Source organism: Periplaneta americana, chromosome 2, assembly GCF_040183065.1.
Source record: "Periplaneta americana isolate PAMFEO1 chromosome 2, P.americana_PAMFEO1_priV1, whole genome shotgun sequence".
NCBI lineage: Eukaryota > Metazoa > Arthropoda > Insecta > Blattodea > Blattidae > Periplaneta > Periplaneta americana.
The window spans coordinates 37,481,394-37,497,776 of NC_091118.1; the positions used below are offsets into that span (position 1 = coordinate 37,481,394).

At 35.9% G+C, this 16,383-nt stretch overlaps 1 protein-coding gene across 4 annotated transcripts in view; it reads left to right on the forward strand.

Annotated features, from left to right (window-relative positions):
* Positions 1-16,383, forward strand: part of LOC138692626 (transforming acidic coiled-coil-containing protein 2-like) — a 302,133-nt gene that overhangs the window by 90,786 nt on the left and 194,964 nt on the right. The window contains exon 1 of one of the 4 annotated variants that reach the window (XM_069815717.1): positions 15,838-16,024. The exons of the other annotated variants lie outside the window; for them this stretch is intronic. Coding sequence (XP_069671818.1) covers positions 16,004-16,024 — 21 coding nt within the window. The 5' untranslated portion in view covers positions 15,838-16,003. Of the gene's footprint in view, positions 1-15,837; positions 16,025-16,383 lie in introns of those variants that run through there. 4 annotated transcript variants of the gene reach the window in all.

Sequence of the window (16,383 nt, forward strand, 5' to 3'; positions counted from 1 at the left end):
ATTTCCTATTATTTAAAAAAACCTGTAGTTTATTTCTGATAAAACGTCCACTGACGATTTGAAACTTGATGTTTTGTCATTGTCAAAGGGAAACCACATTTTTCTTTCTCTGAAATAGAATCTACATGCGGTTTCGCGAAATCAACTGCCTAGAGAATATTGCACAATAAATACCACTTTCTGAAGACCAACCCTTGCAGGATTTAATGGAAGAGTAGTTCGGTAGAAGATTGCAGTTCATGCTCTCTGAATTTCGCTTCTGTTGTGCTCACAGTTGACAAAAAAATAGGTGACTGATTTGGATGAGTTTCGTTAAAAAGTATGCTTATTTCTTGTTACGTACATCTCCTGTCACCAAATCTTATCGTTTTCAAGATCTCGATTCTCTATTCAGAACATCTTGTTTTGTGTTTTTTGTAGGTTATTTTACAATTCTTTATCAACTTCTTAGGTTTTATATAACGTCTGAATGAGATGGTGATAATGCCGGTGAAATGACCCCGGGGTCCAGCATCGAAAGTTACCCAGCATTTACTCATATTGGGTTGAGGGGAAAACCCCGGAGAAAACCTCAACCAGGTAACTTGCCCCGACCGGGAATCGAACCCAGGCCACCTGGTTTCGCGGGCAGACGCGCTAACCGTTACTCCACAGGTGTGGACTGTTTTGTGTTAATTTGATCAATAAAATTGCTTTCCTAACACAAGTAACAACATATCAACAGTAAAATTGTTACCGTAGTAACCGTAACCATAGTGTTTCTGGTTAAAAAATGAAATCTATACCTACTAATAATAAATCTGTAGCCGAAATTTTTCTGGTAATTTTCGATTTTCCAAAAATAATTGGTCCTAACATATATAATTAACCACCCTGAAACCGAAAATCGCTTTTTTTTTTTTAATTTTTGTTTGTCTGTCTGTCTGTCTGTCTGGATGTTTGTTACCTTTTCACGCGATAATGGCTGAACGGATTTCGATGAAAATTGGAACATAAATTAAGTTCGTTGTAACTTAGATTTTAGGCTGTATGGCATTCAAAATACTTTATTTAAAAGGGGGGTTATAAGGGGGCCTGAAATAAACCGAAATATCTCGCTTATTATTGATTTTTGTGAAAAATGTTACATAACAAAAGTTTCTTTAAAAAGATTTCCGATAAGTTTTATCCCAGGCAAAATGTTGATAGGACTGATATTTAAGGATATACAATGAGTTTTAAAATAACAATACAATACATTTCCACTGCCGCCTCAGATCATAGTGTCGTTGTTCCGTTACTTCTATGTGTAAAATATTAAATTTTTAGTAGGAAGAAAAACAAACTTATTCATTCTATGGTAGTAGTGCATAGGAGATCGTGAATTCTTACATTTTCGAAAGAAAGAAATATAATTAAGTTATATAATATAGTAGATTGTATTATTTGCTACATCACTATTTAAGTTATTTAATAGAGCAAAAATCTGAAAATCGATGTATGACATAGGAGTTATTGCAGGAACGACGACGATGGCTACAATGAAATCAAAACAAATTACTCCGTCTATTTAAGGCGGCCTTGACGTTTATCAATATTAATATACAGAGAATATTTTGTGTGTTTGTATGAAGTAATCTCAGAAGCTAATTAACCTTCACTATTTGAAATTTGTAGTTTCTCTAGATGGATGTAATGCTACAAATGAGGACTGAGGTAAGATGAAAAGAAATCTGTACGCACAGAAAACTTGATATTCTGCGAAATATTGTATAACTTGATTATTGCAACTTTATTTGGTCCACATAAAATACTCTAATTTTATACACTCACTGGAGCTGAGTTATTTTAAAAGATGTCATTAAATGGCGTTCCTGCGCTCATAATTTACCCATATTCGTTTCCTATGTTGCTTAAAATAATATTTATGTAGGGTACCTCATTTTTTTTTATTTGCATAAACAATGATATACTACCGAGCGTGTTGGCTCAGGCGGTAGCATTTGAGACACGCATTCGGGTGTCCCGGTTTCAAACCCCGTGGCCGACCAATCTGACTAAGGTTTTTCATGATTTCCCTTAGTCATAAAGGCAAATGCCGGATTGGAAAGATACATGTCATTATTCATCACCGACTCAATTACCAATACCAAAAACATTAATCAAAGTCTATAATCAACTGCATGAACACAAGCCATCTACAACACACAATAGAAACAGGAACTCAACAAGAGTAAAAACGGCCTACTGATATACCCACACATTCTAAACACGCAACATGACCACAGATGTTAAGGCGTGAATAACATAAACTTAACAACAAAAAAAAAAGATGCACAGTAAGGTTAACATAAAAATGATCTTCGTACACAATCAACTCTATTAATTTGGAGTGATTTATTAAAGGATGCATTCAAGACTAATTTAGAAAAATGTTAATCGAATTATATTTGCACCAAATGAGTGGTCTCTGGACCAAATTGATAGCATTTTAATTATTTAAATAGAATTTAAATTAAGTAGCATATTAAACGACTTATTCTTCTATCAAACACGAATGTTCCCTGGACTCAAGGTTCTATTTTAATTATGTAATTACTTTACATTTATTTCTAATAAGTGCAGCGGAGCGCACGGGTACAGCTAGTATTGTATAAAAATATATCGATGGCTACGAAGTTATACCACAGTCTAGTATATACAGTCACGAAGATTGAGTTTTGAGGGTATTAGGAACTATAGACTGTGCCGGTACTATTTCGCATTGTCTGTAATGGGGCCATAGTAGCGATCCTAGTGGTTAGCAACTATTTGTGGATGCATATTTTCTACATATTGAGCTTCGTGACTGTATATACTAGACTGTGATTATACCTTGTGTTTGTAAATTTGCAGGTGAATCAAACAACTGTTTTAAAAATTAATTTTTCTCAAAATAGACACCTTATATATACTGGGAGGTTCACAACAATTTACCGCCACTTACGGAGCTTATTTCTGAAGATATTTTACCTTCGAAGAGGTGGAAAAATCCAAATATCTTGGAGCAACAGTAACAAATATAAATGACACTCGGGAGGAAATTAAACGCAGAATAAATATGGGAAATGCCTGTTATTATTCGGTTGAGAAACTTTTGTCATCTAGTCTTCTGTAAAAAAATCTGAAAGTTAGAATTTATAAAACAGTTATATTACCGGTTGTTCTGTATGGTTGTGAAACTTGGACTCTCACTTTGAGAGAGGAACAGAGATTAATGGTGTTTGAGAATAAAGTTCTTAGGGAAATATTTGGGGCTAAGATGGATGAAGTTACAGGAGAATGGAGAAAGTTACACAACGCAGAGCTGCACGCATTGTATACTTCACCTGACATAATTAGGAACATAAAATCCAGACGTTTAAGATGGGCAGGGCATGTAGCACGTATGGGCAAAACCAGAAATGCATATAGAGTGTTAGTTGGGAGGCCGGAGGGAAAAAGATCTTTGGGGAGGCCGAGACGTAGGTGGGAAGATAATATTAAAATGGATTTGAGGGAAGTGGGATATGATGGTAGAGACTGGATTAATCTTGCTCAGGATAGGGACCAATGGCGGGCTTATGTGAGGGCGGCAATGAACCTCCGGGTTCCTTAAAAACCAGTAAGTAAGTATTTTGAGCAAAAAATGTCATATAGACATGGTTCCTATTCTCAATATTTTCAGAGTTATACTGATTTGAAATTGTTTGTAAAATACGTTTTTCCTTTAGTTTGAAGGTAAAAGAATATGTAATACAAATAGAGAATGAACCATTCAGAAGTATAATTTCTTTAATTGGCAAGTATTATGAAGCTAAAAATGTGCTGTGAACTCCTTAGATGCTTCGTACAGACATCTTTTTCTATTTTTAACTAAAAGAAAAATTACATTATTTTTACGCACTTATCACAACAATTATTACAAATCGCACCACTTCAACCGACTTGATTAATTGCAGTTCAATTTTGCATACTAATTTACAGTCTTAGAGAGTTTACAACACATTTTAAAAAATGTTGCCGTCCGCTTCGATACACTTGGTGGCACGCTTGTGAACGGCCACTCGTCGCTCTACGTAACTGCATACTGCTATCTTTGATTTCCGTAGCTGCATGCATGATGCACGCATAGTAGCTCCTCATGTGTTTGTGACTTCATCCTACGCATACGCTCACCGATGTCTCCTGGATACTGAAGAAAGACATGATCGACTGTTCACATCAGCGAGGTTAAGATGGAAAGTGACAGTGTAGACCAGTGGTCGTCAGCACAGAGCACGCTGGGGCTAGCCTCCTACCCGCGGAAAACGCAGTGCACCATAGTGCTCTCGTAGCTGCTAGCGGGTATGCTCTGTATCTCTCCCTGTTGCACGACAGTGCACACGGGACGGCACCGCGTACCCATTGCACATATAAGCGAGTGCTGAGGACCACTGGTGTAGACGAATAATAAAAATAGAGATTTAATTTAAATTTTTGCCAAAAGGAAAGAGAATGAAAATTATTTTAATATGTAAATAGTTAATTACATTTTCAACATGCAGCTTTGATTAAAAGTATAATAAAGTACATAAATATATAATAGAAAACAATTTTTTTTTTTTTTTTTTTGGATGATAGAATCCCCCCAGTACACTACATCGAATTAGCGGAATTCTTACCTTCCGTAATTTGTATTATCTTTTTATAGAAAATTATCGAAATTCTATTTTCTGCAATTTGAATTAGCTACGAAATAATTTTAAACAGCCTGTTCCCAGGCAAAGATGATCACAGTTATAGCATCTCTGGATTTAGTACACACTGATCTGAAAAAGCGTTCCAACATTATCCAGTTCTGTTTCAATCCCGTAGCATATACCCAATCAGCGCGTAAGATAATCCATGGTTTGTCGTGAACTGATACATGAACCGCATGATGGAATGAACCTTACAATATTCGCAACCAAACAGCGTATTCCGATTCTCACCGGTCCGGTGGCATCAATGACGTCACGTTGCAGCGAAATAAGGAACAAAACTGCTGGAAGGATCGATGGCTGTCATGGTGACTGTACAAGTTGTCTGTGCTACGCTAGCAAAATTTTGCGAAATTTTCGTACTGCCATCTCGTTCAAAGAAAAGATAGCATAAACAATTTATTTCTTGAACCGGTAGTAATAACGGGTCCGTTGACATGTTCGCTCATAAGCCATTAACATATTGTTTTTACGTTGTGCTCATTACAAACAATGCAGCAGAACGAAAGCAGAACACACCGCCATGACACAACAGTGCACGATGTTATTCGTCTGCTAATTCCCGCCCTACAAGAACCAATCAGATTCACTGATGGCGGCTGATGGAGACTGCCACCACCTCTGCAATTTGATGGCACCGGTGCGACACCGGTGGAGCATCAATGACGTCATCGGTGGAATTCGGAACACCGTGATGCCATCGGATTGCTCACCGGTGAGATTCGGAATACGCTCAAAGGCAACAGTCTGATTCATTGAGCACGAACCTCGTCAGTGAAACAGCTGTAGACACGGCATTGTCATGTGCTCGCTCTGGCTGCTGACAGCTGGGTGACCAAGGTCACGCGTTGTTCACAGCAATGCGTTCCAATAACGAAACCTAACTCTGTAAATATTGAGAATAGGACCCATGTTTATATGACATTTTTTGCTCAAAATTTCATCAGAAATAAGCTCCGTAAGTGGCGGTAAATTCTCGTGAATCACCCTGTATATATTTTTCTGCTTTGCAATATCTACTCGAGAACAAAATATTTAACTGCCCAACTTTGTGAACATAATAATAATAATCTAAATAATAATAATGATAATAATAATAATAATAATAATAATAATGTAGTTAAACTAAATGATCATTTTTTGTAGATACGAGGTATCACTTCTTAGACAATGATATTATCTTTTAAATGATTCTGGAAAAAAAAAAGTGTAGGCTTAGGGTGACCCTATTTTGATGTCTCCAAGCCGGGACGCTGACTGAATATAAATATTTATCTTCCAGGCGAATTTATCTTGCTAAGCTTAACAATTCTCTACAAGACAATAACTGATATTTATGAAAAATATATTTCTATGACATTTTAAGTGACTGATTGACATCAAAATAATTGTACATTTAAGCAGGCTCTTTCAAGGTTTATTGTTAACTTAAATTGAAAGTATTTTATGAATGATGTATTTTTAAATGTTCATTATATTTTTAGAATAAAACAGTTATACTTCAAAAATAGTTTTTACTCGCTATGGAATTTAATGAAAGTTGAGAATTGTTTTAAACAATTGTTATATGTTACTGCACTATCTTCATTCCTTCTTGGCTTAATGCTTTAATATACCATTTGATTGAAGCTTCTTTAACAACTGTATGTTGTTTTTATTTCGCCATATAACTGTGTGCAGATGAGCTCAGTATAGTACACCTATTCATTAAAGTTCAGGTGTTCAGCCAATGACAAATCACCTTTGTACCATTATAAAACCGCAAGTACTGTATCGATTATTCTCGGATATGCAATCGAAAGACAATTAGCGAAAAGTCACGGAGGCTGGAACTCCAATACTGTCGCAGAAGGTTATGTTCTGTTGCTATAATAATTAGCGTTAATTGTAAATAATATTCAAATAAATTCAATTTGTCATCTCGTTTTTCAATTCTAAATCAATTTCCAGGTTATATCAAGACTAATGTTCATCTTATTCTCTACGTTATATCAAGGTCAATGACATTCGTGCCTCGGAAAAAAATCAATACTTTCGCGTCTGCGCACATCTCACAATTCAGGTCAGTTCGCTACTCACATAACCATAACATGACCTACTTTTGAATAATTTCAAGTTAGAAATATAGTCGAGCATAAAAAGTCGTATGAAACTTGCCTATAATGGTAATTAAGACGCTCGTATGAAACATGCTTACGTCTTAGTTACTACCATTATAGGTTCGTTGCATAATGTACTATTACAATACAAGCAATAGCAGTAATAATAATAATAATAATAATAATAATAATGCTTTTGTTGATGCTCATGATTAATTCCTTTATTACTTTTTTCCCTGGATAATTCGCAAACTGACCGGGACACCTGTCCAGGACCTTGAAACCGGGACGTATCGTCAGCCTATATAGGTTGCTATTTAAAAATGCTCTCGATGACGTTATCACCTTTTTGTTTAGAAATAGCCTACTACATAATTTAATATTAATAGCAATTATGCGTTACTTCTGGAAAATCCGATATATTCTCTAATCCAACGGTCGTTGTTTGTACATATTTGTTAGTACTTACCCCCCAAGTTCGTAAACAAATCCTTGTCGTGCTTGGTTTGCATAATTTCTCCCCCATACTGTTGGGAACAATGCTGCGATAAAAAACGTCGATCGACAGCTCTACCTTAAGATCGGACTCATCCACCAGAGCCGGATCACCCGCCCTCTCTCTCCTTTTTTGTTTACGGAACAACTGAAGCGAGCAGAGATTTTTTGTGTGATGTCCTCTGCAAACGGAAGAGCGGCGCTGTACTGCAGATAGGCATGCGCCCCCCTGCCCGGCCGACCGATAAAACTTCGCACCGGATCGCCATTATGACACCAGAGCTCGTGCGATGAATTGAGAGCGATAGACCTATTATATTCAAATCTCGGAGGGTATAATGCGTTCCACGCCTATGACGAGAATTCGAGCTTAGAGACAATCACACAAACAATAGGAATTATTTCTCTGTTTGAAACTGTATACGCGCAGTTACAGAACAATCGAAAAACTCGGTTCTATTTGGAGTATGAAATATTATACTATCGAAATACATTGTATTTACTCTAGAATTAAACTCGTCCACATGTAAAATCCAGTTTTCAGCAGTATGTACATGAAAAGTCCACAGTTTTAAGCAGGCACGAAGGTGACACATACTTTCTCATACATATTATACGCGTTTGCGACAATTCAGTCGTTTATCATGTTCCGAACGGCTAGAGCAGCCGTCTTTAACCGGAGTGCCGCGAGAAAATGAAAATAGTAAAGGTTGTTATAGCAAAAATTTGGAAAGTAAAAGTGATTTTTATTGTCGGGCATCAGTAATGTTGGACTTAAAGCTGTGGTGACCCACAACTCACTAGATAATATGTACAAAAATATATACTGTACATTACTATCTTTATATGTTAAATGATCATCTCCATTACAGGCCATAAAGTTCCACAGGATGGCGATAGTAGGGATGTCGGTCCTACGTGCCTGCCGGCCGCCTTTATCCCCAAAGAAAACAGTCGTTTATGTTAGAGGTTAAGTCCCAGGGGCTTAGTGCGGTCGGAAGGATTATATCAGTGGAGAAAATCCATGACCCCATCGGGATTCGAACCCGCGGCCTTTCGGCTTACAACGTAATGCCACAGTCTAGTATATACAGTCGCGAAGCTCAATACGTAGTAAATATGCAAACATTTGGTAGTTGCTCACCACTAGGATCGCTAATATCGCCTCATTACAGGCAATGCAAAATAGTACCGTCACAGTCTATTGTTTCTAGCACCCTCAAAACTCAAGCTTCGTGACTGTATATAGTAGACTGTGGTAATGCTTTAATCGCGACGCTGGCGCTCCCTATGTGTGTTCAGTAATAAAAATAAAATATGATTAAATACGGCAGGGCTTCGAGTCTCACCAATGGGTTACGACCCATAATTCTGTAATAGCTTAATTCTAATCTGTCAGGGCAGGATTACCACTCGAGAAACAAATCGGAAAGAGAGCATGTGTTTGATGTAAAGATGACCTTGTGATCACTGACCAAATAAAGGCTGGTTCACGATAAACCTGGAACGGAAACGACAACAAGAACGAGAACGGAAATATTGATAAAATAAATGTATTTAAATGTGAGCACTCACAATTAACTGTTGTGAATGCTTACATTTAAATACATTTATTTTAACAATATTTCTGTTTTCGTTCTCGTTGTCGTTTCCGTTCCCTGCTTATTGTGAACCAACCTTAAGACGTTACTATATCAGACTTTCATAACGGAGTGCAGTAGAAGAGCATTGCATTATACTATACAAGTGCTGTGTACAGTATCTGAACCTAATTTGGAGAGAGGCAGCACCCCTAACACCCATGCACTCGCGAGTACAGTGTTCTTTCTTCACTGTCAATATCCCGACTTGAGAAATATTGTACTATATTAAACAAAAAATGCATAGCCTCCGTGAATGCTCAGTAATAAGATAGTTGATTAGTATGTTGTCATTTATTAAGCGCTTGTTGTTGAAACTGTGCTAATTTTAACGGTATGTTAGGGAAGTAATTACTTTGAGGTGATGGTGCAACCAGTCAAGAGAGTTATGTTCAATTATTATAAACTGAAACTGTGCTAATTTTAACGGTATGTTAGGGAAATAAATACTTTGATAGAAGTTACGTAAAGTAATACGGTGATTGTGTAACAGCTAAAAGAGTTGTATTCAGTTATAGACTGAAGCAACCTCACATAATAATAATAATAATAATAATAATAATAATAATAATAATAATAATAATAATAATAATAATAATAATAATCCGTGATGCTACAGCCCATTACGGACCCAGACCGACAATAATTATGCGATATTTGCGCATCACTCTGCACTTAGTGTAGAATTTTATTTAGAACTAGCCGTACCCGTGCGCTCCGCTGCACCCGTTAGAAATAAATATAAAGTAATTACATAATTAAAATAGGACGTTTGATCCAGGGAACATTCGTGTTTGATAGAAGAATAAATCGTTTAATATGTTTCTTAATTTAAATTGCATCCAAATAATTAAAATGCGACCATTTTGGTACAGAGACACTCATTTGGTGCAATGACAATTCCTTTAACCTGTTTCTTAATTTTTATTACATGCAACCATAGTTTAATGAAGATTCACATCATTTAGATTTAATGTGTATATTTTATTTTACTTGTTATAGGTTTCCATTGAATATTATGGTAATAACTTAATTTTAACCCTTGTTTTCTACGTATTCAGTAAATGGCGCTTGGCCCACTATGGTTGTGAACCCTTCAAATAACTTAAATTATATTATATAATAGTACATATTGTATTATATTATATTATATTATATTATGTTATGTCAGAAGTTACTGTAATGACATTATAGCATTATGTCCATCTAGAGACACTACACTCTCCAATGGTGAAATAATAATTAATTATACAAATCGGTTAATTTAGCTTCCTATATGACTTCATACAAACACAGAAACATTCTCTATAGGCTATCTTTCATAGCTTTCGATTGTTGCTGTCCAAGGCCCCTTATAGAAAGTCATTTGTTTTTTAATTCATTACATGGCCTTAGATGGCAGTTATTTTAATTTTAAAACTTATTTATCTCATTAAATATCAGTCCTATCAAAATTTTTCAAGGAATAAAACTTATCGCAAATTATTTTTAAAGAAACTTTTGTTATGTAACATTTTTCACAAAAATCAATAATAAGCGAGATATTTCGATTTATGTAATTCAGGCCCCCTTATAACCCACCTTTTAAATAATGTATTTTGAATGCCATATAGCCTAAAATCTAAGTTACAACGAACTTAATTTATATTCCAATTTTCATCGAAATCCGTTCAGCCATTATCGCGTGAAAAGGTAACAAACATACAGACAGAAATACAAACAAAAATTTCAAAAAGGCGATTTTCGGTTTCAGGGTGGTTAATTATATATGTTAGGACCAATTATTTTTGGAAAATCGAAAATTACCAGAAAAATTTCGGCTACAGATTTATTATTAGTATAGATTTTTCCTACACAACTGAAAATCACACATTACATATTTATTTGATTGTTTTTTTGTCCTTTGCAAGCTCTGGGTTCTGAAATTCATTGTTCTATTTATTAATTTTGTTCGAATGGACGACGTTTCAATCTTCTGCAGAATTTGGCATTTATTTTCTACGGGAACTAAAAATGACGCATCAAATGTTTTAATCGTCTTTGTTGTTTCCTTTTTGTTTCTCTATAAGTGCTGGACTCGGAAATCCATTGCTCTGTTTATTATGAGGTTTCCAGTGCCAGTAGAATTTGGCATTTCTTTCCTACATGAACTAGAAATCAAACATACGATATTTATATCGAATTCATATCTTTTTTTCCTTCCTCTTTAAACGTTGGGCTCTGAAATAAGTTGCTCCTTTTATTAATTTTGTGTACAGTGAGTGAGGTTCCAAGTGCCTATAGAATTTGAAATTTTTCTTTACTACATATGAAGCGTTTTTGTGGTAATTCATTCATTATGTCCTTTTTCATCCTCTTCTAACTTTGGCTCTGATATTAGTTGATTTATTTGTCAGGTTTGTCTAGAACTGATGAGATTTTGTTTTCCGGGAGAATTTAGCATTTATTTTCTGAAGCAACTAGAAATCACTCAGTTCAATATTGCTGTAATGTTCACAGCTTTCCTAGTTTCTTTTCAAGCATTTGGTTCTAAAATCCATAGCTGTGTTTGGTAATTTTGCCTTAGAATGGATGTGATTTCTATGAGTATTTCCTGTGGAATTTAATTTATTCTGTATAGGGGGAATGAAATTTATGGGAGGGGTGCACTGCGATCTATTGCGCTAACACTTAACATAGAGGCATTCCCAAACCCACACTGGCTGACTACACTAAGGTTTGTTGCGTACCCAGGTTTCGAGGAGGCCAGTTCCCTCCTTCCCTACGCGAGCCCCATTCATGCGTCGGTAGCCGGCGATAGGGGAATCCTATGGAGTGATGATGAAATTGAGAAATGGTGATGGAATGGTGTAGATGCCTAATATGGGAAAAAACGGGAGAACCCCGAGAAAAACCCCAATTGTAAAATCCCAGACTGATAGAGACTCGAACATGGGCCGCAGAAGCTTTACTGTAGAGGGACTAGAAGTCGCAAATATCCAGTATCTGAAAGTGTTGGGCTCTGAAATACTTCACTGTAGGCTAGTTATTATTGCCTACAAATGAAGATTTTATTTCATTCAAAATTCTTTCCCTAATTTAAACATGTGTCTCTGAAATCTGCTGCTACATTAAATGACTTTCATCTAGAATTTAGATTATTTCCGAATTCCTGTTGATTAGTAATTCCCAACCTGTGGTCCGCGGACCGAATTGAAAGGATCCAAGGTGTGTTTTCAAACGGTATTTTAACTACGCTTACCTTCATAATGTTCTCAGATTTTTATCACCTTACTGGAATACTTTTGTTTATCGCAGACTTTTGAGACACAAAGTTTAACAGGAAAGAGTTTGCCTGAGGGACTTCTTTTGGCTTGTAAGTCTTGCGTAACTCAGAATAATTTTAGTTTCTTTAATTATATTTTCAAAGTTTAACTTTAACTCTGTCCACAGTTCAGGATAACGCTGCAGCAACGATAAAGAAATAAATTAAACTTGTGGTATTGCTGAGTTATCAATAGGTAATTCCTGAATTGCAATACAATACTTAATGCCATCTCCATCAGTATACTTTATTGAGAGTATATTTTCTGTTCTGGTCTTCTTGATGAACAAATATAAAGTAAACTTAATGTTAAGGGAGATTCGCGACTTAAAGCATCTACAACTAAGCCAGACTTCGCAAAGCATCCCGTTGATAACCATATTATGGTCAGTCCAAAAAGCTGGTTTAATTTTTTTTCACAAAAAAGAAAAGACATATAACGTAAAATATCTTTGTATTTACGTACGCACTTTCAGATTACATTCAAAAGCAACACTTGAAATTTAATCTCGTTGCCAATTTGTTAAGGATGTTTGGTTCACATTATGCAAATGTTTAATGACTAGAACATGATTACCAACCTAATTTTTCCAAAACATTTTGGAGTGCGTCAAAATAGGGCGACCAGATTCACATCGATAAAAAAAAAGACACAAAGCTTTAATAAGGAGGACATTGTTCGAAAAAAGACAGAAATATGTACTTAGATTTAGGCTTAGGCCTATATTATACTTTAATTTACGTCAATATCTGTTTTATTACAAAAATATTTACAGTACGGATTTAGGCTTACATCATACTTAAAAGTATATTAATATCTATTTTATTACAAAATACAGTAGAGTCTCGTTAATCCGAACTACGCTAATTCGAAAATCTGGTTAATCCGAAGAAAATTATTTTAAGAAAAAAGGCCAAATTTATTGTAATAGTACAAAGTTACGAAAAAATGTATAAATTCACTCAATTTCTTTTACTTTAAAAATTATGAAAATAGCACATTCAAGGGTAGCCTACTTACAACAATTAGTGTTTCCTGTACATATTTACACATCTGTCATGCTCATAAAATCAGTAATTTTCTGTTGTAATGAAGTGAAGCTGTTGGTTGTGGTTCCAAAAATAGCAACAGGGTACTCCCACCAACCCACCACCGTCTCTCAGCGCTCATGAATAGCATGCATTGCATTACAGGAAATATTTCGGTTAATCCGAAAATCTTATAATCCGAATAGGTCTGGTCCCAATTAGTTCAGATTAACGAGACTCTACTGTAATCATGATAAAACTTAATAACAATGATTTTACAGTTAGTTACATGCGAAAGTCAAGGGAACTATAATTATTAAAGAGAACAGAAAATATCTATTTAGATTTACATTCGCACCTCGATCTCTCAATTCACTAGCTACCTGTGAGCAACGACCATAACAAGAAGCAAAGAGTGCTATGATCGTTGGCAAAGAGTATATTCCGTCGGTGCTGCTGCCACCTATAGGTAAATTAGTTGAAAAAGACTTTAAATCAGATAATTTGAAAATATTATGCATATACATATTTACAAGTTACGAAAAGGAGGACATTTCTTGATTTTTTTTTTAAATCCGCCCGGATCTCTGGCAAAGGCCTAAAAAGGAGGACATGTCCGAACAAAAGAGGACGTCTGGTCACCCTACGTCAAAATGAAATATGAGCGCCAAGAGGGGTCCGTGACACTCAAGAGTTTGGAAACCATTGCTCTAGATTATTTTGTACATGAAGTTGAAATTACACACACACACACACACACACTTTGTAACAAATATAAATGACACTCGGGAGGAAATTAAACACAGAATAAATATGGGAAATGCCTGTTATTATTCGGTTGAGAAGCTTTTGCCATCTAGTCTTCTGTCAAAAAATCTGAAAGTTAGAATTTATAAAACAGTTATATTACCGGTTGTTCTGTATGGTTGTGAAACTTAGACTCTCACTTTGAGAGAGGAACAGAGATTAAGGGTGTTTGAGAATAAGGTTCTTAGGAAAATATTTGGGGCTAAGAGGGATGAAGTTACGGGAGAATGGAGAAAGTTACACAATGCAGAGCTGCACACATTGTATTCTTCACCTGACATAATTAGGAACATAAAATCCAGACGTTTGAGATGGGCAGGACATGTAGCACGTATGGGCGAGTCCAGAAATGCATATAGAGTGTTAGTTGGGAGGCCGGAGGGAAAAAGACCTTTGGGGAGGCCGAGACGTAGGTGGGAAGATAATATTAAAATGGATTTGAGGGAGGTGGGATATGATGATAGAGACTGGATTAATCTTGCTCAGGATAGGGACCAATGGCGGGCTTATGTGAGGGCGGCAATGAACCTCCGGGTTCCTTAAAAGCCAGTAAGTAAGTATACGTATTTACAAGTTACGAAAAGGAGGACATTTCTTGATTTTTTAAATTCGCCCGGACCTCTGACAAAGGCCTAAAAAGGAGGACATGTCCGGACAAAAGAGGACGTTTGGTCACCCTACGTCAAAATGGAATATGAGCGCCAAGGGGTCCGTGACACTCAAAAGTTTGGAAACCACTGCTCTAGATTATTTTAATAATAATAATGATAATAATAATAATAATTTATTTAACCTGGCAGAGTTAAGGCCATACGGCCTTCTCTAACACTCAACCAGGAGTAAAGACTGCGTTACAAAAACACTACAAATTTACAAAGTACACTACAATTTTACACACAAAACTGAATAAGATAATAATAATAAAATCTAAACAACAAGTAAAGAAGAACTCAGACATAATATACAACATACAGAAAGAAAGAAAAAAGCACAATAAAATGTGAACAGCAGGTCAAAATAAATGAGGCTTACAAAGTATAAAAAAATAAGACAATTATTCATAATAATAATAATAATAATAATAATGATAAAAAATAAGAATAGTAATAATGATAATAATAATAATAGTAATAAAATAGTGCAGTACAAAGCATACAGTGAATATAATATTTTTAAGTACACACAATAAGGAAAATTATGATTATATATAGCTCAACTTATCACATTAGAGATATACCATTATCGGAAAATATGAAAACAAAAATATAAAATAAGTTGAATATCACTAGAACATAAAAAAAAATGTGAATACGTGGAAACATGCAATACAACACTTGTCATAATAGTAAGTTAGTTTGGCAACTCGTCATAAGTAATTTTCTAACTTGGATTTGAAAGATTTCAATGTTCGGCAGCCCTTTGTACATGAAGTTGAAATTACACACACACACACACACACACACATTGTCTAAATTTCAACAAGTTTTCTTTTCTTCAAGCATTTGGCTCTGAAATCTGTTGCTTGCAGTTCTATCTGTTTACGATGCTGTTTACATTCAATCTAGTGCTTGATACAGCCATCGCTTTCTATATTAACTATATTTTTATGTGACGTTGAATGTGAAACTAGCTACAGCCATTCGATTGGCTCATAAAGATCGCCTGCAGCGATGATGTAAGAGCTAGCGCGCGGAGAGATGTTTTGGAAGCTGCTAGTAGTGCGCTGGAGCCAGTCCGCCGCGCACGCGTGCATCTGGCCCGGTGTCTCGGGCAGACAGTAGCGGCCTGACAGTTGACATTAGCACGTCAGCCGGGAGGGGGAGTGGCGATTTCGCGAGTCCACAGCTGGGCTCTCTTGTTGTCGAGTTGCTGTCGGTGGAATGAAGAATCATGGGGAATGTCTTTCAAAGGGTGAGAATAAACAACATTCAGTATACCTCGCCCTTCAACGACATCTATGCATCCAGTGTCATGTCATGTTATGTTATAAGATGTTATGGCGGTGCAACCCGTCAAAACACGAAGTATAATCTTTTTTGATTTAAAGTGCTGTCAGGTTTGTTTTACACAAGATGGATTCCTAGTTTGTAGTTGACATCGTATTTGTGTCGGCTTCATTAACAGGTGAGACAGATCGGGAGTCGGTTGACAGCGCAGAATCGATAGTGCAGTTGTGTGCAGTACAACTAAAATGAATGTAAAATCTTAGCGTTATGGTGCAGTGGTTTGTTGCAATGCACAGTCACGTCTGCGATCGCAAGTGTAGTGTT